The sequence below is a fragment of the Natator depressus genome, chromosome 10 (genome assembly GCF_965152275.1).
Source record: "Natator depressus isolate rNatDep1 chromosome 10, rNatDep2.hap1, whole genome shotgun sequence".
Lineage (NCBI taxonomy): Eukaryota > Metazoa > Chordata > Testudines > Cheloniidae > Natator > Natator depressus.
This window is the reverse complement of record NC_134243.1, coordinates 57,233,995-57,258,384: the sequence shown is the minus strand read 5'-3', so window position 1 is coordinate 57,258,384 and position 24,390 is coordinate 57,233,995. Positions and strand designations below refer to the sequence as shown.

Genomic DNA, 24,390 nt, shown 5'->3' with positions numbered 1-24,390 from the left:
AACACAGGAGCTTAAAATTTTTCATTCAACTTTTCAGTTACTGCAAGGTTTAAATCCATTGTGCTCTGAAAACAAGTATGCATCACCACGTATTCAGTTTTCTATACAACTGCAAGTATATGTAAGTAGTTTGAGAGTTTGAAGAGCTAAAGATTATTCTTGAAATTTCAGGACTGGTGCCAAGCTTTATTCTGATTCTTCTACAAATAGCCTTACTTTAATACTTTGAAATTTAAATAGAAGTAGATCCATTCAAAATTTCATGGGTGGACTCCATTTTTAATTTGAAGTTAGTAGTCTTTACAATACTGTTTCTAAATGTGCCACAGAAACCATTGTGAAAATGTTGTTTGTCAGTATCAGAAGGGGTATAGCACAAGCCTGACCAATGTTTAGTTTCACAAGGCTTTGTGACTTTTGCAAACTTTCTGATCTCTTCAGTTCCATAAGGTTTTATACCTGAGGCAGTGTGTTACAGAGGATAGGTGTGACACTCTCTACCTTAAAGTAGCACCCTGGGACCTCCCCCCCCATATTCATCACTAACATGAGATTATGATGTGTGTTGTACAAAGTATACCTTGTGAGGTATCATTTAACAAGTCTTGATCTGTTGAACATTTTAATATGCTGTTGGATTGTATGTACTGTCATTGTATGTGAAGTTAAATATTGCTATATGTGTTACTGAAATATGTTGAGAGGTTGGGAACGTCCACAGCCAGCCTTTCAGTTACAACAAAGAAGGCCCCGGACAGCGTTAATAGCCCTTCAAGAAAACAATCCTGTCCCAAAGGCTCTTTAAAGCAGTGGAGATTATTGCTTGTCAAATGGGGACTGACGGATCCCTGCAGCACAGCAAGGATCTTTCTAGCAGCTAGAAGAAAGTATAAAAAGAGAGACAGTGACATCACTTGGCCTCTCTTCCCTCACCCCAGATCTCAACACCTAAAGCACATCTGGAAGACAAAGATTTTGAACTGGGGAAGTTTGGTCTCAGGCTGGAAGGTAGTCCAGTCTGTGTGTATTGAGGAACTGTAACCTGCTTGTATCATCTGTTAGGGTGAGACACTGCTTGATTCAAATCTTGTTTAGTCTGTTAGAAATGCAGTTTAAATTCTAACTATTTTATTTCTTAGATAACCAACTTTGATCTCTGTGCCTGCCACTTATAATCACTTAAAATCTATCTTTCTGTAGTTAATAAATCTGTTTTATATTTTACCTAAAAGTGTGTTTTGGTGGAAGTGCTTGGGAAATCTCAGCTTCGATTACAAAGGATGGTACATATCCACTTTCCTATGAAGAAGTGGTAAACTAAATATGAACTTACACTGGTCAGGTATATGGAGCTGGGGGGGGGGGGGGAAATTGGCGAGAGCCTCTCTATTGATGGTTCATGAGTGGCTGGGAGATCATTCATGTAACTCAGTTGGGTGTGTCCCTGCCTATGGATGCCTGTGTAAGTGCAGTACCTGTTAGAGCAGTGGATCTCAAACTTTCCTTTTTCTTTTCTTTTCTTTTTTTTTTTTTTTTTGCGGACCACTTGAAAATTGCTAAGGATCTTGGAGGACCACTTAATGATCTTTCCAAATGTGGTTTGTACTGTTAGCTAACTATTGTAAAGCGCTTTGGATAAAAGCACTATATTAAAAAAAGATAAACACTGTTTGTTCTACAAATAAAAGCACACAACTCATATTTTAATATCGGTAGACTTACCTTTCTAATGTGATAGGTGTGCCCTTTTTCTCTGTGCTGCAGCAGCCACAGAGCTGAGGCTGGGAAGGAGGGCTGTCTCTCCCTGGCAGCCACAGCCCTGGAGCTGGGGAAAGTCACCTCTTTCTCTGGCTGCCGCAGCCCTGCACATCCCAAATTTCCTCCACTCCTTCTTCTCACCCCACTGGACCCTACCACCTACCCCACCCCCCCAAGGCCACCACCTCACCTTATATGTGCATCTTCTCCAGGCACCTAATTAGTGGAGCCACGCCTGCGTGGCTCCACTAATTAGGTGGGTGGCCCTTCATTCTCTTGTGCACAGCCGCCTAGGTTCCACGAACCACAGTTTGAGAACCTCTGTGTTTGACATGAGCCTCACAATATGAGAGGCAACCCAGGCTAGTAGGTTTGGAGGGCTAAGCAGTCTCACAGTCCAGGTTGCACCAGGAGACACTCTCAAATCCTATCCAGTGTCCTATTGTGGCAGACTTAGGTTTTATTCCTGACTCTGCCACTTGGCTGCTGTGTGGTTTAAGGCAAGTCAGTTTCATTTCTCTATGAACTCTGTTTCTCCTCCAACCCTTTGTCATCTTTATTCAGATTATAAACTGTCTCCTACTGTGTATTTGTATAGTGTTTAGTACAATAGTACCCCAATCTCAGTTGGGGTCTCTGTGCTACTGTAATGAAAATATAAATAATAGTTCTTGGAAAAAATATCCTCTAGGTCAACTAGGTAAACACTTAACCTCAGATTTTTAAAGATATTTAGGCATTGCTGCCCTCAGTGTTGTAACACCTAATTGATTCATGAGCCTAAATTTCATATTCAAAAGTGATTTAGGCAGTGCACTCAAATGCCTAAATAAGGGCCCAAATGGTCTTGACCCGCTTAAAACTTTTAAGTTGCAAACTAATACATGCATTTGCTCTAAACTGATGACTAATAAGCCAGTTTGTTTTAACAAATATAAAATTCTTCTTAGCTAAATATAATAAAGGGGCTACCTTTTTAGCTCTCATTACATTGTGGGAGGAAATACCCCTGTGCTATCCACCTCTACCTGGAATCCTTTCAGCTAGTTACCATCTTCCCTGCATAGGCAGGCACCATCCGGAACCGCGACATGAATGCTTAACTCAAAATTTAGAATAAATATGACATGGTTTATGAGGTACTGGAAATATTGTTGGGAAAGTGGTAATTTTCCATATTATTAAATACAACCATTTTAGGTTTTCTACAGAGTCGTGGAATTTTAACTCATTTTGTCCATATTTAGAAGTGGCTTCCAAATAACAGATTGTGGAGCTTTATAATAGTCCTGTACCATGATGCTGTTTAAGAGAATTACAGAATTGTTTACAGAATTGTTTACAAGAATAAAGGTAATAGTAGAGTACAGATAAGATTTACAGTGCTGATATATACTGGTCAATCTAACAAAGGCATTGTCAGCTGTACAAAATGGGCAAGTCTTCAAAGCTCAGCTGTTTTGGAGCTAGATGTTTGAAAAATGGAAAAAAAATTTTTTTCATTCTTACTTTACCAAAATATGACTGAAGATTTTGGTTGGTGTTTTCAGAAAAGTTCATCTTTGGACAGGGACCAGGTATGGAAAAACATCCAAAAAGGTGATTTTTTTTTTTAAAAAAAAAATCCTGCGACCTTGTAAAACTGTTAAATTTAACTGTTTTGAAAACCTGAGGTATTTGTTTGCTTATAAGGAGCCTGAACTATAGTAAGTGCAAGAATGTTAAATGGAATAATCCTTTATGAAGGCTCTAATATGATTGAATTTTCAGTATGCTCATAAGGGAACACATTACTTCTCCCTTTTTTTAAAATCTGTATTGAACAGCTTTATAGCCCAAACTGTTGGAAATAGGTGGGTAACTGGCTCTTGTAGTGAAATGCCTCTGGCAGTGTTGGTAAAAATTATTTTTGATTGGCCACATTTAAGACTTTGAAAATTGCTTTAAGTACATGTAAAGTACATTTTTAAGGCTGATCTGAAGGGTGAGGGAGGCACAAAAAACTGGTTGCATACTTTTTTGTGCATCTTCATAATGCATAAAGAGAGCCTGAAAAGTTTGTGTGTATGCGTGGTTTTTTATTTAGTTCATATCTTACTAATATCAGAAATGCCAAGTCCTTTTTTTGTTCGAGGCCTTCCTCACAAGACTTGGAGATTGTGAACTGGGATCCCGGGAAGGTTAGATAGCTTTTCTTTTGTTAGGCAGACATTTGATCTAAATAGATGTTAATAAAGTGGACAATTTTAAATAGTGTGAATAAAAATTATTTCCCCTCACGTTTCTTTTTCTTGGTATTTGTAGTGTCATAATATTACTAGTTCTCCAGCAATCCACAGACTCTTCCATGAAAAACAGTAAACAAACCTGAATTACAACTGAAGTGTGGTGGGAGACGGCCAATCTGTATCTGTTGCCTGGGGGAGTCCTATGTCTCCCAGAAGTGCAACTTCTATCTGGCCCTCAAGTCCAGGGTAAGGAAAAATAGAGAAATTAAACTCAGACTGTTAAATGGCTGAAGGGAGCATTCCATCAGCTTCTGAGTCAGGTTAGTAAATCAACCAATACATCTGTCTCCAGGCAGATCCAGCACCCTGCAGGCTTCCCTAGAGAAAGTCCTTTTGAAGCCTTCAGGGAAGGTTTCCAAAAAGAGGAGCATGGACTCACCTTAAGGCGACAGCTCTGAAAAGATCTAGGTCCTTGGTGAGATCTAGGTCTCCAAAGCCTTGACATCTCTACTTATTACCTTCTGAGTTGAAGGATTCCTCCTCCAGTACCGCTGTGGCCATAAAATCCCAGACCACAAAGGAAAGACATGGTTCTGATAGGGCCTTGGTAACCTCTATCACCAAGGAGGGGAAGCTTAGAGAGTTGGGACTGGCACTGTTGAGTTCAGCCCAGCCTTTGGTACCCCTACATGCAGCACCCTTAGGCAACAGCACCAGACACCATTGGTGTCTACTTCGGTACGTCCACAGTTGGCTTTGGCGACCATGGTCTCAGCTACCGCAGGGGTACTACTCCCCCTACTCACTACAATAGGAATTCAGCTCTACTAAGGACCTCTTAATAATGGATGAACCAGAGTCTCCCCTCCTGATGGGTACTGAGTATCTCTTAGTACTGAAACCTGATCTCTGGACTACTGTCCTCTAGTACTGCAGGATTCTCCACTGTTTCCTGCAGGTGCTCCCCCTTCGGATCAGATAGAGGCGGATGAAGGAGACTTCCAGTCAGTATCCTCTATTTCTGTTCATGGTTCTCCACACATCCGTTCAGCATCCCATTCTCTGAAAGTCATAGGGAAGATAAGGCTAATTTATCAAGGGTGGTGAAACCATGCATGCCACTCCTACTTCTCTATGGGCCCCACAATGGCCATTCTGGGGCCCCGAGCTGCTTATCTACAGCAATGTACCGGTGGTCTGGCAAAATCTCATAGGGAGGGCAGAGTTGTACAGCATTGTCCTCCCCAACCAGCCCCCACCCAGGAGGTGACATTTGAGGAGCGGGGAGCTAGGGCAAATAAGCAGGCCCCCCTCAAACATCTGTTTCATTCTTGTATCTGGATGAAGCAGTTATGCCTCCACTACCATCCAGGGCCAATGATTTCCAGCAATGTAAAGACTTCATAAAGAGGGTAGCTGACACCCTTCATATTTCTCTCGAGGAGGTCAAGGGTTCACAGCACAAAGGGTGGAATATCTTATAGTCAGCAACACTCCTCAAGGGTGTGTTACTAATCAATGAGGTGCTCCTAGATCTAGCTAAGATGATCTGATGGACACTTGCCACTATTCTAACCATGTGTAAAGGGGTGGATAAGAAGTGTTTATGTTCCCTCTAGGGATTCTTTTTGTTCTCCCATTCCCTGCCCAACTCCCTGGTGGTGGATGCGGTAAACAAGGGGGGGGGGGGATGCAGCACTTCTCTCTTCACCCCCTTCCCCCCATATGAGAGAGATCAGAAAATGTTGGATTCCTTTGGGTGAAAGGCCTATTAATCAGCAACCCTTTCAGTTCAGGATTGCAAATTATCAGGCCCCGATGGCCGAATTATAATGAATTCATGGCTTTCGTTGAACGTCTGCCACAAGAACATAGGGCGCAATTCTAATCCATCTCAGAGAGCCAGTTGGTGGCTAGAACTGCTGTGGACACTGCTGCCAGGTCCTTCTCCATGGCAGTGGTTATGAGAGGGCATTATGGCTACATCTTTCAGGGTTTTTGAGAGAAGTACAGAACAGCGTGGAAGATCTCCCCTTCGACAGTCATAAACTGTTCTTGGAGGCCATGGATGAGTCCTAAAGGACTCCAGGGCTACTTTGTGATCTCAGGGCATATATACATCTACATATAAGAAAAGGTTTAGTAGGTCACAGACTGCCCCGAGATCACATCCTACTTAATTTTCCAGATCCCATAGATCCACTGAACCACTCACAAAGACAGATTTCAGAGAGGGGGTTGCATGACCACCCAGCTGTCTTCGAAGCAATAGTTTTGGGTTGGTTGAGGGTTCAAAACCACCTCTGCCTCTGGATTTACAGCTGTGCCTATTAGCCCACCTCCCTCCTTTGGAGACCAGCTTGCCTACCTCCACCATGGTTGGAGGCAGATCAGTACAGACAAGTGGGTAATAGAGGTAATATCAGGTTAAACCATCCATTTTATGTTGTTCTAACTTTCATCCCCCTTCAGGGCCCCTCTCGTTAGCTTTTATTGAGACAAGAAGTGAAATCTCCTTTGATTAGGAGCAATAGAACCAGTTCCTCCTCCTCCTCCTCCTCACAAAGAGCAAGAGATTTTACTCAAAGTATTTCCTTCTGCCAAGGGACGATGGAGACTGATCTTACATCTAAAACTTCTAAACAATGTAGTAAAGTCTCAGAAATTCGGGATGTTGACTCTGGCAGCTATAATTGCCTCACTAAAGAAAGGAGATTGATTTTTAGCTCTTGACATACAAGATGTCTATATAACAATACACCCATCACATAGGAAATACCTATGCTTCACTATAGGCCAGGATAATTTCCAATACTGAGTGCTTCCTTTCAGCCTTTCCTCAGCCCGAACATTGTTCTCAAAAGCCCTGACCGTAGTGGCTGCTTAACTCCAACAAGAAGCGATTCTAGTCTTCTTGTACCTCGATGACTAGCTACTCAAGGGCCGTTCCTACAAAGCACTGCTGTCTTTCACCCAGATGGCCCATGCTCTGTTCCATGAGTTGGATCTGTAGTTGAATGTAAAAAAAAAAATCCACATTAATCCCTATACACATGATGCAGTTTATAGGGGCATATTTGGACTCATTGAAACCAGAGCCTATGTTCCCTTAGACACATTTGTCATCTTGTCAGGTCTGGTACAAGCAATTCAGGGGAGACCTCAAAACACAATAAGCTCCTGGGACACATGGCAGCTTGCACCTTTGTGACCAATCATGCAAGGCTATCTCTCTGCTGCTTCCAAAAACTGTGCTGAGGCTATGTAGTAGTCCTGTTTGTCCAGCTAGCTCTCTTGATCAACTGAGAGAAACCACCCCTGATTCCAATGCAAACATTAGAATTTATAGGAGCCAGAATAGATTTGGTAACAGCTCAGGCGTACGTATCTCAGGATGGGTTCCTTGCAATCCAATCCCTAGTAAATGGGATGATCACTAACCTGGCCAGGGTTGTGCAGACTTAGCTGACACTGTTGGGTCATGTGTCCACATGTACATGTGTGATGCTGCTTGCCAGACTTCACCTGATGCCCCTACAACTATGGCTCAGGTCAGTCCTCAGGAACCATCTGCTGAGCAAATCAATGGTAATATTATTCCGTGTCATGAGAGCACTGACTTGGTGCCTACCCCCAACAATGTTCAGAAAGGAGAACCATCTGAAACCCCATAACCATCTTGAACACTGATCACGGACACATCTAGGACAGGATGGGAGCACCCACCCGGACCATTGCCAAATATAAGAGAGATGGTCCCCGGAGGAGGTGAGATTACACACGGAAGTGCTGGAGTTTTGGGTCATCAGGCCAGTGTGTGGTCTCCTGGTCCTATGGCACGTTGTAACACACAAACCAACAAAACACAGGCAATATATTACATATGCGAGGGGGTGTGCTATCTCCCCCACTGGGTAATGAAGTGATCAAGTTGTGGAATTGGTGCTATGAAACATCCCTTTGATAATGCTGCACCTGCCAGGAACCAGCAGTGACATAGTGGGTTTCCTGAGCTGGCATTTAGTCACTGACCACAAGTGGTTGCTGCAGAAATTCACCAAGAGTACATTTTCTGTTGTGGAGGACATGGGTAATAGATCTGTTTGTCACCAGAGATAATGCAAAGTGCTCCAGCTTTGCTCCAGAGGCCATGAATCCAGAGTCCCTCCAATCACATTCCTTTTGGAGTGAAGTTAAGGCTTTGTTACACCTTCCCACTGATTCCACAGAGTGACTACCAAAAGCCAGGTGAGAGCATCTCAGGCTCATCCCCATAACTCTGTAATGGCTGAGACAGTTCTGTCTTATGAACTTGCTACATCTGTTGGTGCAACCCCCGAGCAAGATCCCACTCCACCCAGACCTGTTATCACAGGGACGGTTACTTCACCCAGACCTAGTGTCACTACAACTGATTGCCTAAATGCTGCTTGGATGAGTATCCTGGAAAAGGGCTGCTTGTCACTTGTCCAGGGTATCTTGATTCTAAGCAGGAACCCATCCATGAGAAGAACCTACTCTAAGTGGAAGAGGTTTTCCATATGGGTGGCCCAACAGGCTTCGATACCTAAGATCCTGGACTGCATACTGCAGTTGAAGTGCTCTGGACTTGACTTCCCTGTGATACGGTCGCTCTTCATCTTCTCTCCTCTTACTGTATCAAAAATCCTCAAGGACCTCACATGTGCTGATCCAGTGGTCACTCTCTATAGTACTGTGTTGACCAGACTAAATATTTCATGTTGTACCAAGCCTGTTCTCCATCCCTGCTTTTGGAGTCGTTAGCCAAAAAGTGCTTTGAGTTGCTTGGAAGCTGATGGGGGTCATGGCTACATTTCCCTTTATGTAAGTGGCATCATAAACTATCAGGGTTGGGAGGGACATCAAGAGGTCATCTAATCCAACCCCTTGCTCAAAGCAGGACCAATCCCGAATTCTTGCCCCAGATTCCTAAATGGCCCCCTCAAGGATTGAACTCACAACCTTGGGTTTTACAGGCCAATGCTCAAACCACTGAGCTATCCCTCCCTCCTCCACATTGATGACATCTTGAAGAACTACAGTTACATAATAATGTAACTATAGTTATATTACTTTTGTATTAGTAACAATATTTCCTTCAAGATGTTTGTTCTCTCTCTCTCTTTCATATATATATTTCTACTGTGTGCACGCCTTCCACTCTACTACAGGATCTTGTTTCATTTGGTTTCTGTGCTGAAGGAAGCGAGTGGTGGTTGAGCTGCTTCACCCTCTATGCCCCCAGTGCAAAGCATGAGGATACTCAGGGCCATGTGTGGTTGCAAAAGACACTGTCAGTCAGACAACTCTGATCCTGAGTAAATGGGGCGCACATACACCAAGAGTGGAATGAATAAATATACACAACACATCTTAAACAACTCTGGTTAATGTACGTTTCCTAGATGTGTGACCTTGTGTTTTGCCTGTATTAAAATGCTTGCTGCTTAAAGGTGCCCAGGTTATTAAACGATCCAGATCACTCTGCAGAACTGACCTGTCGTTATCACTGTTTACCGTCCACCAATTTTGGTGTCATCTACAAGCATTGTCAGCAATGATTTTATATTTTCTTCTGGATCATTGATGATAAATATATTGAAGAGTGTTGGACCAAGAAAAGATCCCGGTCAGACCCCCACTAGAAAACCCCCTATTGGATGATGATTCTCCATTTACAGTTAGCACCTGAGATTTTCCAGTTAGCCAGTTTTTAATCCAATTAATGTGCTACCTTGATTTATTATAGTGCTGTTTTTTTAAAATCAAGATTCCATGGTGCTAAGTCAAATAACATGATTGGTAAAATGCACTGTTTTTGTACAAGAGAGACTTTTAAAAATCGCACCTCTGTTAAATTATTATCATTATTATTGATTTGTATTACATAGGAGCCCATTGTGGAGCAGGACCCCATTATGCTAGGCACTGTACAAACATAGAACAAAAAGACTGCAATAAGATTGCAGTAAAAAATTTAATGCTTTTGTGACCGTCTGTACAAAATTTATTATAGTCTTGTAAAAAGGGTGAACATAGGGATACAAAGTATGCCTTCTGAGGTATCATTTGAAAATTCATAATTGGCTGATCATTGCTGTCTTGGTAAAATATGTGTGGCAACATTATAGGTAAAGTTACAAGATTTTACTGTATAATATTACTGAGATGTTACAAGTTCAGAAAAGCAGGCATAAACCAGTTCCTCAATGACAAGAGCCAAACTGATGCTTCAGGTGTCAAAAAAATCAAATGGACTTATCACCTGGTTAAGGGGCCATTCTTTGGCAGGAAAGAGGGTGTGAGTGAGAAACCTACATTTTTGGCAAAGAAACAGCTGGAGGTTCACATCCCCACAGATTTTCTGTCTCCTGAACCACAGCTGGAGATCTTTTTCAAAGAAAAAGAACTATAAGAAAGGGGAACAGGTGTCCCAAAACATTCCTCCCTTTCTTTCTATCAACGGCAACTACAACACCTTAGGAACAAAGAAACAGCTTTGGACTGAAGGGGGAATCCTGTCTGAAAGGAAATTAGCCAGTAAGACTGCTAGAACATGTGGTGAGAGAGACTTTTTGCTTTAAATTCACTTAGCTTATTAAGTTAGGTATTAATTGTATTCTTGCCTTTTATTTCTTTGTAACCAGTCCTGACATTTATGCCTCATTACTTGTAATCACGCAAAACTTTGTCTGTAGTTAATAAACTTGTTTTATTGTTTTATCTAAACCAGTGTGCTTGGATTGAACTGTTTGGGAAACTTTGGGATAACAGGATTTGTACATAACATTTTCTTTTAATAAAATATATTTTATTTATATGAGCATGTGTTATCCAGGAGAGGGCTGGGCAATACAAGATGCACATTTCTGGGGGAAAGTCTGGGACTGGGAATTTGCTGGTGTTGTTCTGCAGTGTAATTCAGGAGTGGCTGGCACTCCAGCAGTATAGCTGGGAGTAATTTACATGCTGAAAGCTGTGTGAGAGCAGATCAGGAGTGGTTGCTCCAACAGCAAAGCAGTGTAAAAGGCACCCCAGGCTGGAGAATTGAGAGGATGCAGCTTTCCATCAGTTCAGATTCTACCCTGGGTAATGTCATAGTTTCACAGATGTAAATTGAGAAGGAAAGTTAACTTATTTTCTTCTAGTGAAATCTAATTTGATATAAGCCTTGAGAGTTCATTTCACTAGCTGAGAGAGAATTTTTGATATATTTAATTTTTTTATGTAGGTATGTATGTATTTAGATGTGTATGATGGCCCCACAGTTAATAATCTGCATTGCTTTTATAGGATTTGTAGCTGAACAATTTCTGAACAACACAGCCACTCAGTTGACATACCATGGGTTATGTGAGCTGACTTCAGCAGTTCAGGAAGGAGAACTTTGTGTGTTCTTCAGGAACAACCATTTTAGCACCATGACCAAATATAAGGTATGATTATTAACCTTTTCATTGATTTTTATTGTCTGTGTGTCAGCTAGAAAAAGGGAATTTGCACAGATTTGTAGTGACAGACTAATAGGCTGCACTTTCTTACTGAATTTAAATGGTGGAGAAATATGACCCATTCCCAAATGACTACTATAAAAAGCAGCTATGTTTTAAGGTATATGTCATATTTAGATTAAATTATTGGTTTTGATAACTTAGCATTGTTTTTTAAAAATTAAAATAGCTAAATATTTTAGCTGCTTATTATAGTATTAGAAAAACTATTAATCTCTTCTCCCCCCCACCCCAAATAAAATTGTTATACAGCATTACTCTGGTTTAAGATCTTTGAGACAAGGTATTTTATTATTGGAATATGGATTATACAGGGTTTATACCCTTTCACTTTTATATTGTTATATTGCTGAATTTCTTGTCTTTGGATATGCTAACAAATGGGTACATACTCTCACAAAGCAAATCATTGGACAATGGGTGAACTCTTTCTACCAGTTAACATGTTTAAAATACAACTTGTACTCCTGGGGGAATTCTACACCAAGAAATTAAAAATTCTGTACACAATATTGCATAATTCTGCATATTTTATTTGTCAAAATAACACAATATAATCATGCCAGTTTCTATTATTTTGGTAATTTATTTCAAAATACCTGTCAAGTATGTCTGTAACAGTACAGGCAAAAAAGAACCAGGAAATATTTTTGACAAATAGATTCCTTACTAGGCATATTAATACATAACTTTAAGTAATAATTCATATAAACTGCAATACAGAAATGTATTTCCTGCATCTTTCAGAAGCAGTGGGGGTAATGGAGGAGCTGAGGGAGAGGGAAGTAATTGTTGGGAAGAAGCCTGGGAGTGAACCTGGAGGGTTGTTTGAGTGTGGGTGGGAGAAGTATGGAATAGGGGGCTTTTGGGGAGGGGGGGATTGTTAGGGAGTTGGGGACCCTCCCCCATGCAGACGCTGGCTGACCCTTAGCCTCTTCCATTCAGTCAGGCACATCTGCCCCTGTCCTCCTGTGTACTTGCAGTGCCTCCCTCATCCTCATGTGTCCCTGCACCCCCACTCAGCCACCCTCTCCCCATGCATCCCCCTAACGCCATGTGTCCCTGCACCCACCAGTGCCATTTAGCCCTTTTGCACCCCAGTGTGTGACCCTCCCCAGCAGCCCCATATGCCCTGCTCCTCCTGTGCCTCCTCACCTGGCCCCGTGGGCAGGGCAGTGTGAGGAATACAGACTCTCCTCCACCAGCCTATCAACTGCTTGCTGCTATGGCTGGTGAGCTGGTTGCCCTCTGTTTGGTGCCACAGCAGCCCCTGGTGGGCAAAAGCCATAACTGCAGTGCCTCTCCAGCATTGTGTATTTTCTATGGAGAGAAAAATAATTCTGTGAGGGACATGAATTCTGCACATGCACAGTGGCACAGAATTCCCCCAGGAGTTAACTTGACCTGTCTATACTAGAGTTTTTAAAAGATGTTAGTTAAAATGTTTGAGGTAACTTTTTAAAAATTCATCTTTTATCCTAGTCTAGACAAGCTCTATATGTGTAGACAACTTGACTAGCACGTAGCTAATGACAGGGTAAATGAGTTCAGTGCTAGGTATGACAACAGCCTGTTTATATTTGCAGAAAATTGTGGAAACAGTGCCTGGGATATAGCCACCTCTGATTACTTAGCAGCATCTAAAATTGTGGAAAAGCCAATGAACTTCAGAGATGAGAGGACTCTTGTCTGACATCTTCTCTTGAAATTAAAATGATAGGGATTTGAAATTTCTTTGTGTGTAGGAAAGGGTAAACTCTTTATGTCCTACAAAGCAATTACATAGAGTGGAAGGTAAACCACTTTTATTGGCCTTTTTGTGACGTGAGGAAAGAGGTTGACATTAAATTTGTAACCAGTCAAACAAGGCTCCCATAGGAAACCAGAGGTAGACTAAGACTCAGGGACTGTAGGACTCACCAGCTCCATGGATGGAAGGATCTGTCTCATTCAGGTTCAAAGGCACTCGTGGAGCACCATTGCTTTTAAGACAACTTTACAAATCCTATAAGGCTGCTGTGATTGAATTAACCATATAGGGTTATCCAGAAAGGGGCACTGTCAACTTTGAACTCAGTCAGCCCTCTGGGGAGAGAGGAGTGACCAGGTCTTTGGAGACAAAAGTTCAGAATGACAGAAGTCAACCAACCCCTGGGTGGTTGATGAAGCTGAAAATTCTGACATGGAACTCTAGCTAAGTTCTCTCAACATGAGTGTGAATTTTAGAAAGTTTTACCTTTCTATATTAAAGCTTTGCAGTTGTGTATTAGCCAGATTTTAGTAAAGGAGCCTTCTTTTTTAATTCATGTGTATTTATTGTGCCTTGTAAATAGTGCTAATAATTGCTAATTTTTTGACTACATTGTATTTAAGGATGTTATCAGTTAGTGTGTCTCTTCTAGACCAGAAACCATAAGCTGGAGTACAGGTTAAATGTACAGTGATGTTGGACAATGTGATTGAGGGCAGAATTTGGCTAGCAGAATCTCCTTTTTATCAGTGTGTGTTTGTTTGTTTAGAACTCAAACAGTTTTACTAATTATTACCATATTGTCCCCAAAATGCAACATTAATTACAAAAATGAACTTGCCACTTTTTATTTACTACTTTTTAATGTTAGTGATAAGGTAATTTTTTTCCAATTTTGTCGTACTAGTGAAGTAGTTGAAAAAGCCAGCTTGACTTTTAGATTGAATTTGTAGGTCTGACACTTTGAATAACTTTTTACTTGTAAGCTTGTTTGTCTCTAGTCACCTTTTTTACTAACTTTTCAGAAAAAAAGACATGCTTTGAATTAAGTTACTGTGGAATACAGCAACAACCAATAGTTACAGGAGTTGTATTCTGCAGTCTAAGACAACAAGGGAGGAAGCTAAAATAGGCCACTCGTGAACTTGTTGGGGGGTGGAGGGGAAGACTCTGAATACTGGGTAGAAGTCTGCATGGAACTGGAGTTGGGAAGCAAGATCTTCTGCAGAATTTTAATCTCTTCCTATAAGCCTCTCCTCTGTTGTGGGAAGGAAAAGAGGAATTTGTGCCTCAAAACTTTATCATAGTCAAATTTAGTTAATTTAAGACTCTATTCGCATCCCAAATGTGCACAGACTACAAATATCATCTGTGAACAGCCTTTGTCATCACTCCTGAGGTGACAGTATGTGCTATAAATCTTGTTGACAGCAGATATTTAGAATTTTTGCTGCTAGAATTAAAGCCAGAAAAATAGTAATTTCTTCCATGAGGTGAGACATTCCTATGATTACAAAGATATGGTCTCATAATACAACATAATATTCTAGGAGATCTTACAGGTCTCCAATTACGTTTATGTGGCTTCATGCCCAATGAAAAGTCTGAAGAAATGACAAGTGTTTCCATCATTGTTACTGGTCTGTTACTTTCAAAATGTGAAAAACTCTGTATAAATCATTCCTTATGGAGCACTGAATAATTAGTGACCTGAATAAGCTGTGCAAATTTAAGACTTTAGATGCTACTTTTATATTTTTTATTTCTTTCTTTCTTTAAATATAGCCTTGTAGATCGTTGTAATGATGTTTGTAACGTGGACCAAAACATTGCAGAAAGGGTGGGAGTGGTTGTGGTTGTGTGTGTAGGGGGATATTTAATGTGGCCTTTTTAAATAAAAAGGACCTGTCCTACAAGCACCAACTGTTTTGAACAACAAATAAATGAGATTTAGAGCAATATTCCAAGTAGAATCAGCCAATCATAACACAAAGTAATATTTAAAATAGTAAAAATACATTAAATTCACTTATGATATTGTAATTTAAGTTTTTAAGATGTTAAGTATGTTTCTGCTGTTCAGAATGGACTGAAGTGTCACTTTTTTAAACTAGTGAAATATAATATGGGCCAAATTCTGTCCTCATATCCGCACATGGGAACAGTGTTATTTTTAGCCAGAGACCAGTATTTGGATCAGAGTTCAAAACTTGGCTTTTAATTTCCATCCTGGGTGTCTTACCAGTTTAGCACACTTAAATATAAATTATATGGTGAGATCACTTTAATACATGAAAATGCTGCGCCTCTGGGATTATAGACAACACCTTTTTTAGTGACCAGCAATAATATAGTATGGTTTAGGACACGAAATGAGTTCCTATTACTAAAAATACATTTCTAAGACTGAAAACAAATCTTGTTTTAAATTGAATTTAAAATATCTGAAAAATATCATATGTTGTCAGTATATGTTACTCTCATCCTACTTATAGGTATCCAGCAAATGAAAGGTATTGTCGACTTTTTGAAAATTGTGTTTAACATTTAGCAATACAATAGAATCTCATGGATTTAGACTTGTTAATAAACTTGTCCCCACTTTGCTATGGAGATTTAACACCTGAATAACAGACTTGCAAAAATAAAGAAGTTTTAACAATACAAATATTTGTATTATTCCATACATTGAATATTATTCAATATTTGAAAATTCGTTAGTACTGTAGACAATTAAATACTCTTATAAATTAAGATTAAAGTATACCTATTTAATTATCGAAGTACATTTTGTGGTGCGTTATCCTTGGTTTTAATTACTTATTTTTTACAAATTCACAAAGGACCCTCACCCCAGTCATTTCTGTGAATTTGCGAGATTCTACTGTATATTTTCTGTCCATTTTACATCATTTTAAATTTTTGCTTTTCATAATATGAACAATCTAAAATATCATAAATAGTAAATGACTTTTTCTGAGTGAAGTGTGACAGAATAATTTCCCAGCATGGGTTATTAAAGTCTAATGTGCACATTTACAAATCAACATTTTGTTTTCACATTTTAAAACTGAGTGAGCTAATAAAATTGCTGTCCCAGTAGAACCAATAATTCATCCATGAAGGATCCCAGTAGGTACTTTGGAAATGTGACAGAAAGCTTCATGAATAAAACTTCTGATTTCTAAGGATTTCTTAATTGGGAGCAGATTCCTTATCAATTGCTTACAATACTGTACATACTGGCAATAATGGTGTACTGAACAACTCTTTAAAATTATAATATGCTGTTACATTCAGTTTGTGCATAATTAAAATATTCATAGACATACCTAATATACATGTCCAAATCAGGTGTTGATGTATACATATGGCTGATTAGTTGGGCAATGGGCATATGTGATATATAGGTCCTGCACATAAATTAGATATGTGCAGATGGATTGTGCATGTTTTACTTCAAAAATGTGACTCGAATTTTTATTAAGTAAGTTAGACAAAAGATGGCATGCTATTTGATACATTTACTATGTTATATATGTTTGTCTCTGTTTATCTTGGTGGAGAGCAGATGTTACTTTCATGGGTTACTTTTCAAGATTTGAGGCTTATTATTTTCTAGAAAACTACTGCAGTGAATAATTAAAGCTAAAATATAGCTATAAAAATAAATGAACAAGGTGCATTTCGATGCATTATACTTGTTTACACTTGCTAATTCAGAAATCAGTAATTAACAGTGGGATATCAGTGGGTTACTGTTAGTGAGCCTATAGTACAGTCCAGCTTCAGTTTTAGTTCCCTTAATGTAAATTTCTTAGTGCTTAGTATAAATAAATGTAAATAGTACAGTAGCATGACTTGGAATGTCTTATATGCAAAACATTTCAAACTAGGGTGTCAGTGGTTTCAACAGGAGTTACTGGTGCTGTGGAATGCTGAATATTCTGGTTACTTATGTGCCATTATGTAGATTTAGATGTTTAACTTCAGGCACATAATGTTGAAAACTTTGGTCATAGTCTTTAAAACTACAGTTTTGGTTTTTTTTCATATTGATGATCTCTAAAGATTGTTAAGTCCCTTACTGAATGACTCACTTTTCCAGAAATTTAAACTGGCACTACGGAACATAAGATGGTTTGATTAGAAGAGTACAGTGCAAATTTAGTTCTTGTTTTTAAAACAAGAAGGGCCAATATAATGTATAGCTTTACAAGTCAGCTGGAACATTTATAATCTCCTTGAGACTTTAAAGGAAGTTAATGTAGGTCATATATTTCTTATGATATAAAATTTGACAGGAAAGCATCTTCACTTCCAAATTATCAACAAACTAATTATTTAGTAATGAGACTTTTGGGAGAAAATGAGAAAAAGGTAAGCATTGTTCTGTGAATGAGGTGATCTAAGCAGGAGGGCAGACATCAGCGAAAAGGCCCCATACTAATAATGAAAACTAACCACAGAGTCATTTTTGTTGTTGTCATGGCCACATTTATTTCTACTGTGTATGAGATTCAGTAATATATTGAAACAAAATACAAGATGCTAAAAAATATGGTCATACAAATAAATAAAAACTGATCTGCTACTCAGTAACACAATCTGCTCTTAATGTTTATGCTTGACCTCCAAATCTTGGCAGTAGTAATTGAGCTGTAGCCAGCACTGCTTCACACATCAGATTTCTGTTCTAATTGAGAAGTGATAGAAATGTTTACTCTACAATTATGAGATGAACAAAACATTTAAATATAATTTAAGACAACAGGATTTCTTTGGCTGAAATGCAGTATAGTCAGTGGCAGAATTAAGGCTGTTGTGACTTGGAGGATGCATGATTGAATTGGTATAATTGAAAATGAGGATGTAACTTTTGTCGTTCTTCCCAACACATAGATATTATTGCTAGCTTCCAGTGCACAGAGTATGTTACAAGTAGTTTTGGGGGAGATAGGATTTGAGGTTCAAAAATCACTACCTTTCTTATATTGTTTCCACGTTAAGTTTTATGCTCTTTCCCACTTAATGAGCATGAAGCTAAACTTGCCAATAGACTACAAATGAGTAAGAAAATACACTAGAGGTCTTGAAAATTAAATATTAAAATATTACTCCATTCTGCAGTCTCTGCTACACCAGTGTGGAATGCTCGTCAGTCATTCTTGTCACGCAAGTGGCACAGAGGTCAATCAAATTGCTCCAAAAAGTTTGGCCTCAAGGATTCTTGGTCACATACTGTCTCCTAAATTCTCCAGTTTTTGCTCAGAGTACATCGTAAAAGTACCCTTGCTCTGTCATGGCTGAAAAATAAAAAAGTTACTCTGAGTCAACAAATAAAATGAGAAAAGGGGACAAGAAATGTCTAACTTGCAGAGTGCCTCTTCAACCCACAGCTGCTGGGTCTATTTGCCTCTGTTGCTCTGAGGACTTCTAAGACCATCAGGTGACACTGATTTGGAGCTTCCTGCTGTTCCAGGACCTTTTACCTCAAGATCAGCTAGGAGTTCTGACAATCATGTCTTGGCAGCACAGAAACCTACAGAAGAGGTAGGAAATTCTGCTCAGTCTATTTCTAATTTCCAGAAGGGACACAATGCACCTCTGTTCCTTCTACTCAATTTAGTTTTCATTATAGATAATTCAGTTGTGGAAGTGAGGTACAGACAGGACCTCTCACTCAGCCTACCATTAAGACAAAGAAATCAGCTTCTACTGCAAAGGCTAGCACTATTTTTTGTTGTACCCACCTCCCAAGAGCATGACCTCAATTTCAGCTCAGCCAAAGTCTGATAAGGAAAATCTCATTGGGGACAGCTATGAAGAGTTAATCATCCAATGATAAAAGTGCCTTCCTTTCTCTCATCCTCTGAGATAACCTGGTAGAGGATGATGATGATAAGGGTGTTGAGTCTTCCAGGTCTTAAGAGGTACTGAAGGACTTAATGACTTCTGGATGAATTTCCTGTTTATGCTGAAATTATTACTAAAATGCATAGAATTAAACTTTCTACTTATACATTGCTACAAGGGAACTCTAACTTATAGTAAAGGAAGAAAAACCTAAGAATGCAATTCATCTGTGTCTGTCAGAAAATATCTTTGTAAGATGCTCATGACATTGAATTTGCCTTTCCTGCTAATGTTGCCAAGCTTTATAAGTTCCCCAATATTAATGTGAAATGCTGGTCCTCAGTCCTTAAAATAGTTTGTGGTGGCTGCTTGGATCCCACTGAAGAAAAAGCCAGCCCCAGAATCTACTTGAAAGAGTTGATTCAGTCCTTTTAAAATCTTATAGGTCTATGGCAACCCATCTAACCATCTCAGTTCATTCTTTCTACATAGCTAAGTACCTAATAAAATGGTAGAAAGGAGAGCTCTTGGCTTCTCCTGAAACAACTGCTTCTTCATCTCTCTACAAATTGTCAATTCATTATAGTTTATCCTCCTCTTACCTCTATGATACAAGCTCAGACTGTTTTTGTACTACCCTTTATATGGATTTCCTTGCATTGTCAAGCAGTCTCCATGTCTTTGCTTTTGGACAAGATACTAAATCACTGCTTAATTCAAGCTTGTGTCCTTTCTGTATAGGGAGGGACATGTTTTCAGGGAGGCTTTATAAAACCATGAATGACCTTGCTGAAAATGTCTCATCAACTAAACATAAAGTTCAGGCCTTGAAATAGGCCCAAACATTACTTTTAGTAATCTTGCTTTTTGGTGGTAAACCAAGTAGGAACAGTTACTGAAATCAGATCCTGTTGTCCCATGTAAACAAGGACGAAGCTGGGAAATTAAATTCTGTCCTTTCTGAGAAATCTGACCTTTAAGGTGTTTCAGAGATACAGGCTAGGATTCTTGTATTTCAAAATCACTGAAGCCTCCTCACTTCCAGCTACTTGGCCCACTTTGTAATGTCCCAAGGCTCTTAGTTTCTGGACCTTCCCAACCACTCTACATTTTAAATGGTGCTTCTTTATTTAGGAAGGACTCTTAGCCATGTTGAAACATTTGCAAGATCCTCAGTGAAGAAATTATTTATTTCATCTGTTATCATACCCCTGAAAAAGTCAGCAATCTGTCCATTCTGAAAAGCAGTGGTTAAATCACTACCTCATTACTCTTCCAATCCAGGAAGTTCAAAATGAAGTTTAGACTCTAATCCTAGCTAAAAACCCAAGCAACTGTGTGACATCTGTGGGCCTTCAAGACTATTTTCTGTATGTGCCAAATACACAAAGTCACAACTATGAAGTTTTGCCTTAAGGTCTTGCATCTGTCCTATTGTATCCTCCAGTTGGATTTAGTCCAATCTCTGCAAGTTTTAATGATCTTTACAGCAGCAGTACTGTAATAGCCAAAAGGAGAAAAGGGAAGTGACGGTAGTCATACTGCTGCACTGTGTGAGAGGGGCTCTATCTTCTGGGTTACCTCGTATCCGGCCCTCAGGTTGCACCCTGGGCTTGTTTTTGGTCCCATGTTCTCAAAGCCTTATATTTTGAGACCTGGCTATTAATAGCTAGTACAGATTAGCCATCTTTAATTCACAATTATAGAAAATGGGTAATCTCTGCAAATCTGAAGCTGCAGGAATATTGGAATGCTAACCTTTTTGTAAGTTATTAGTACAAGAGTTTGCAGTGCAAAATCTTTTTGGAAGAACAATTCTTGATAGCTTTGGTAGCTTAAAAATGTCAACCTTGCTATAAAGCATTCATGTATATCAGATGTATGCACTCTTGTACTTGAGTGTTTGGGTTGTTCCCAAAACTCAACATCATTCTTGAATTTTGAGGTTGAGATGCAATTGATTTACTATATTTCAAAGAAGGCTGCAGTATATGCTAGTCTCCAACTACACCTGATGACACAATGCACTTAAGTTACCTGAGCTGCTGACTTGAGCCTGGCTGTAGCCTACATAACCATAATAAATAGATACAATTGTTAGTAATTTAATCTAATTTCAACATAATTTCTTCAAATATAACATTAATTTTAATAATATAGAAATTTGGAAGTGTCTGTATTCTGCTAAGATAGTTCAGAATAAAGAAAAGACAGAGATACTAATTTTTTATAGGACCCAGTTTTTAACTGTTAACTCTAATGGATTTACTTTAAATTCTCAGACAATTAATCCAACACTCAAAAAGTAAATTCTGTAAGTTTTGGGGAGGATATGCTGTTTTCATAAAAAATAAAGGTTGAATCTCTTTAAGTGCAAAATGGAACTCAGCTTTAACTATGGAGTTGAGTTGTAACCAGTGCTTCCATAGTGGAATATAAATATTTGCTGAAAAACTTGTTTTTTCCAACCAATAAAAGTATATTGTGTTGTCATATGAGACCAAAATGCAGGAGGAGCTGTGGGATTTAAATTTCTTAGGTTATTTCAGCTAATGTGAATTGCAGAGGTGACTTGTTGCATTTCATAGCCTTGTCTACATTAGAAAAATTTTAGCTTTGCATGCACAGTTGCATGCACTAGCAACCCCATGTCCACGTAAAGTGCTTGCAGCAGCTCACAAAGAGTACTGGAATCATAGGTGCTGGAACTAGGGATACTAGGGGTGCTGCTGCAACCCCTGACTTGAAGTGGTTTCCATTATATACAGGGTTCACAGTTTGGTTTTCAGCACTCCCACTACACAAGTTATTCCAGCATCCCTGACTAGCCCTGTGGCAATTGCTCATGCTCAAAGCAAAGCTCACCACCATTGTACTCTGCATCAGATCAGTGTGCTCCATTGCAGTGCTAGAACAGTCTGACTGTGTTGGGGTTGGAGCTGCACCAGTGAGATATAACTGTTTCACCAAATCCCCAGTTTCCTCATGCCTGCTCATTTAACTTGTAAAATAAGTGCTTATATCTGTTTTTGCAAAAAGACAACTTTCAAAAGTATCCAATTTCCATTTTCAAAAGTCACTTGGGTACTTAGGCTCCTAGGTCACTTACAGTCTTCTGAAAACTTTATTCAACTTGTATATGTATACACATTTGGACACTTTACATTTTACAAATAAAAAACTGGATGAAGCAGTAAATAGGAGCTGTGGGATACTTGCTTACGGCTCAGTGTGAGTGCAACAGTTTTCAGCAAGCGTTGTTTGTAGACATGGTGAATTGTGATCGCCCAAAAGAGGATGGATACTATGGATTCTCTGCAATGTTGCACTCTGCACTGGGTGTTTATCCATAGTGCAAGTTGCACTGATAAACTTAAGTAGTTTAGACACAACTGAGGGACACACATGCTAGCAGATTTTTTATTTATTTATTTATTTATTATAAAACACTGACTACAGAATAAAGATGTCATCTGGACTGGCTTTTGCACCTGATTAACAGAGTCCTTGACATATGAACACAAAAAGGAACAAAATGTAGAGGAAAACACGAGCTTTGCACTGTTTGTTCCCTGTCACCGTATAGGGCAATGTTGTATGTTACTGTTTGGAGAGTTAAGCAATATTAAAATATCAGTCTTATTGATATCCTCACACTGTGCTTTTATGCAATATATAGACATCTCTTGATATTTTATTTTAATTTCATGTTGATAACTACAATGTCACTTTAACTAGTCCATGTAGTAAATGACCCGTGACTGGAAAAGTATGATATTAACAAGCATTCTTCAGTCAATAATGCATTTTTAGTTTTCAGTCACATCATTCACATTAAAAGGAAGACATTAAAAAATACAGCAACAGCAGTTTTAAGACGGGAGCTAATATTGCCTTTGTCAGCGGTTTAACATGAGAGAGTAAAGAAATTGTTTCCCTCTCCAAAGAATTGGATTTTGTTTTGTCTGTTTATAAAAGTTATAATACTCTGGATGTCACATCCAGACCTTTTAATAATTTGTTCAAATTTATACACATTATAATTTTAGAAAAAATACCATTACAAGCCTAATTTGATGAATAGATTTTGGAACATGTAAGGAATATAGGCTTGCATAAATTAAGTCTTTTAGCCAAACTTTAATATTCCTGCTATGGAAAACTGTATGATTAAAATCTAATGTAGATGATACTTCATACTCTGTTACCTGACATTGCTTATTAAGTTAAAAGTTTAAATGAGTATTGTGATGTGTTCTTTGTGCATGTTTCTTCTGCTTGTGTTCATAAAGAGATGTTATATAGTATATATATATTGCAATTGGTAAGAAAATTTCAATTATTGCCTAAAAAAATGGGGAGAATAAATTGATAATTCCATAAGAGTATAGACAGTTTCCTAATCACTTTCATAACAAGTTGCACTGGATTTTTTTTTTTGTACATTTGCACTTGAGCATTCATCTCTTCTGTCCCTTACCCTTAACTTTCTAACAGCTTTTGGTTTTGCGGGCCTTTAATTGTGCAATAGTATTTTAAAACTGTTAAAGATGTGATTTTTTTTTTTGAGATTTGCCTCTGCTTTCCATTACACAGATAATAAGTACAGCAAAGATAATCCCCCAAATAAAGGAAAAACAGGACTGTAATGAGGGGCTCTGGTAAGATATCTTAGTTGGACTGTTTCCCTCTGATATGACTGCTTACACACTCTGTTTGCTTTACAGAAAAGTAACAGGAAACTAATTTCCTGCCTGGACTGTCAAGTGTGTTTTGTGGTGATTTTATGTAGGTTAAAAAGATATTTTCCTTCTGTATTATGAAATCTGCACAGTATTTATCCGAATTCTACATATATGTCATAGAAACACTTACAGTTTTTCCTTTTTAAGCATCAGTAGATTTATCTCTGTAAAAGTAGTGAGCTATTTGTGTCTGAGATATTAGACACACACAACATTAATGCCATTTGGCACTGAATATAATTTAAATTATTCGAATACTTTTGCTTGTCTGGTAATAGTACTATTTTTAGTCTTAAGATCAGGACCATCAAATCAAACGTTTATAGTACTTTCAAAAAACAAGTACACAGTCTTTCTCAGTTGTCTGATAGTTACTGTAACTAGGCACTCAACTATATTATTCCCAAAATAATTAAGTGCGTTCATCTCAATATATAGTATTTTTGTAACACTGAAAGGGCCTGATCCAGAGCTCATTGAAGTCAATGGGAATATTTCCATTGACTTAAAAGGGCTTTGGA

General features: G+C 38.7%; 1 protein-coding gene across 3 annotated transcripts in view; it reads left to right on the top strand.

Moving 5' to 3' along the window:
* MINDY2 (MINDY lysine 48 deubiquitinase 2) overlaps positions 1–24,390 on the top strand; it is a 107,067-nt gene that overhangs the window by 43,453 nt on the left and 39,224 nt on the right. For all 3 annotated transcript variants that reach the window (XM_074966249.1, XM_074966250.1, XM_074966248.1), the window contains exon 6: positions 11,301–11,443. In XM_074966249.1, the coding sequence (XP_074822350.1) occupies positions 11,301–11,443 (143 nt within the window). The remainder of the gene's footprint in view (positions 1–11,300; positions 11,444–24,390) is intronic.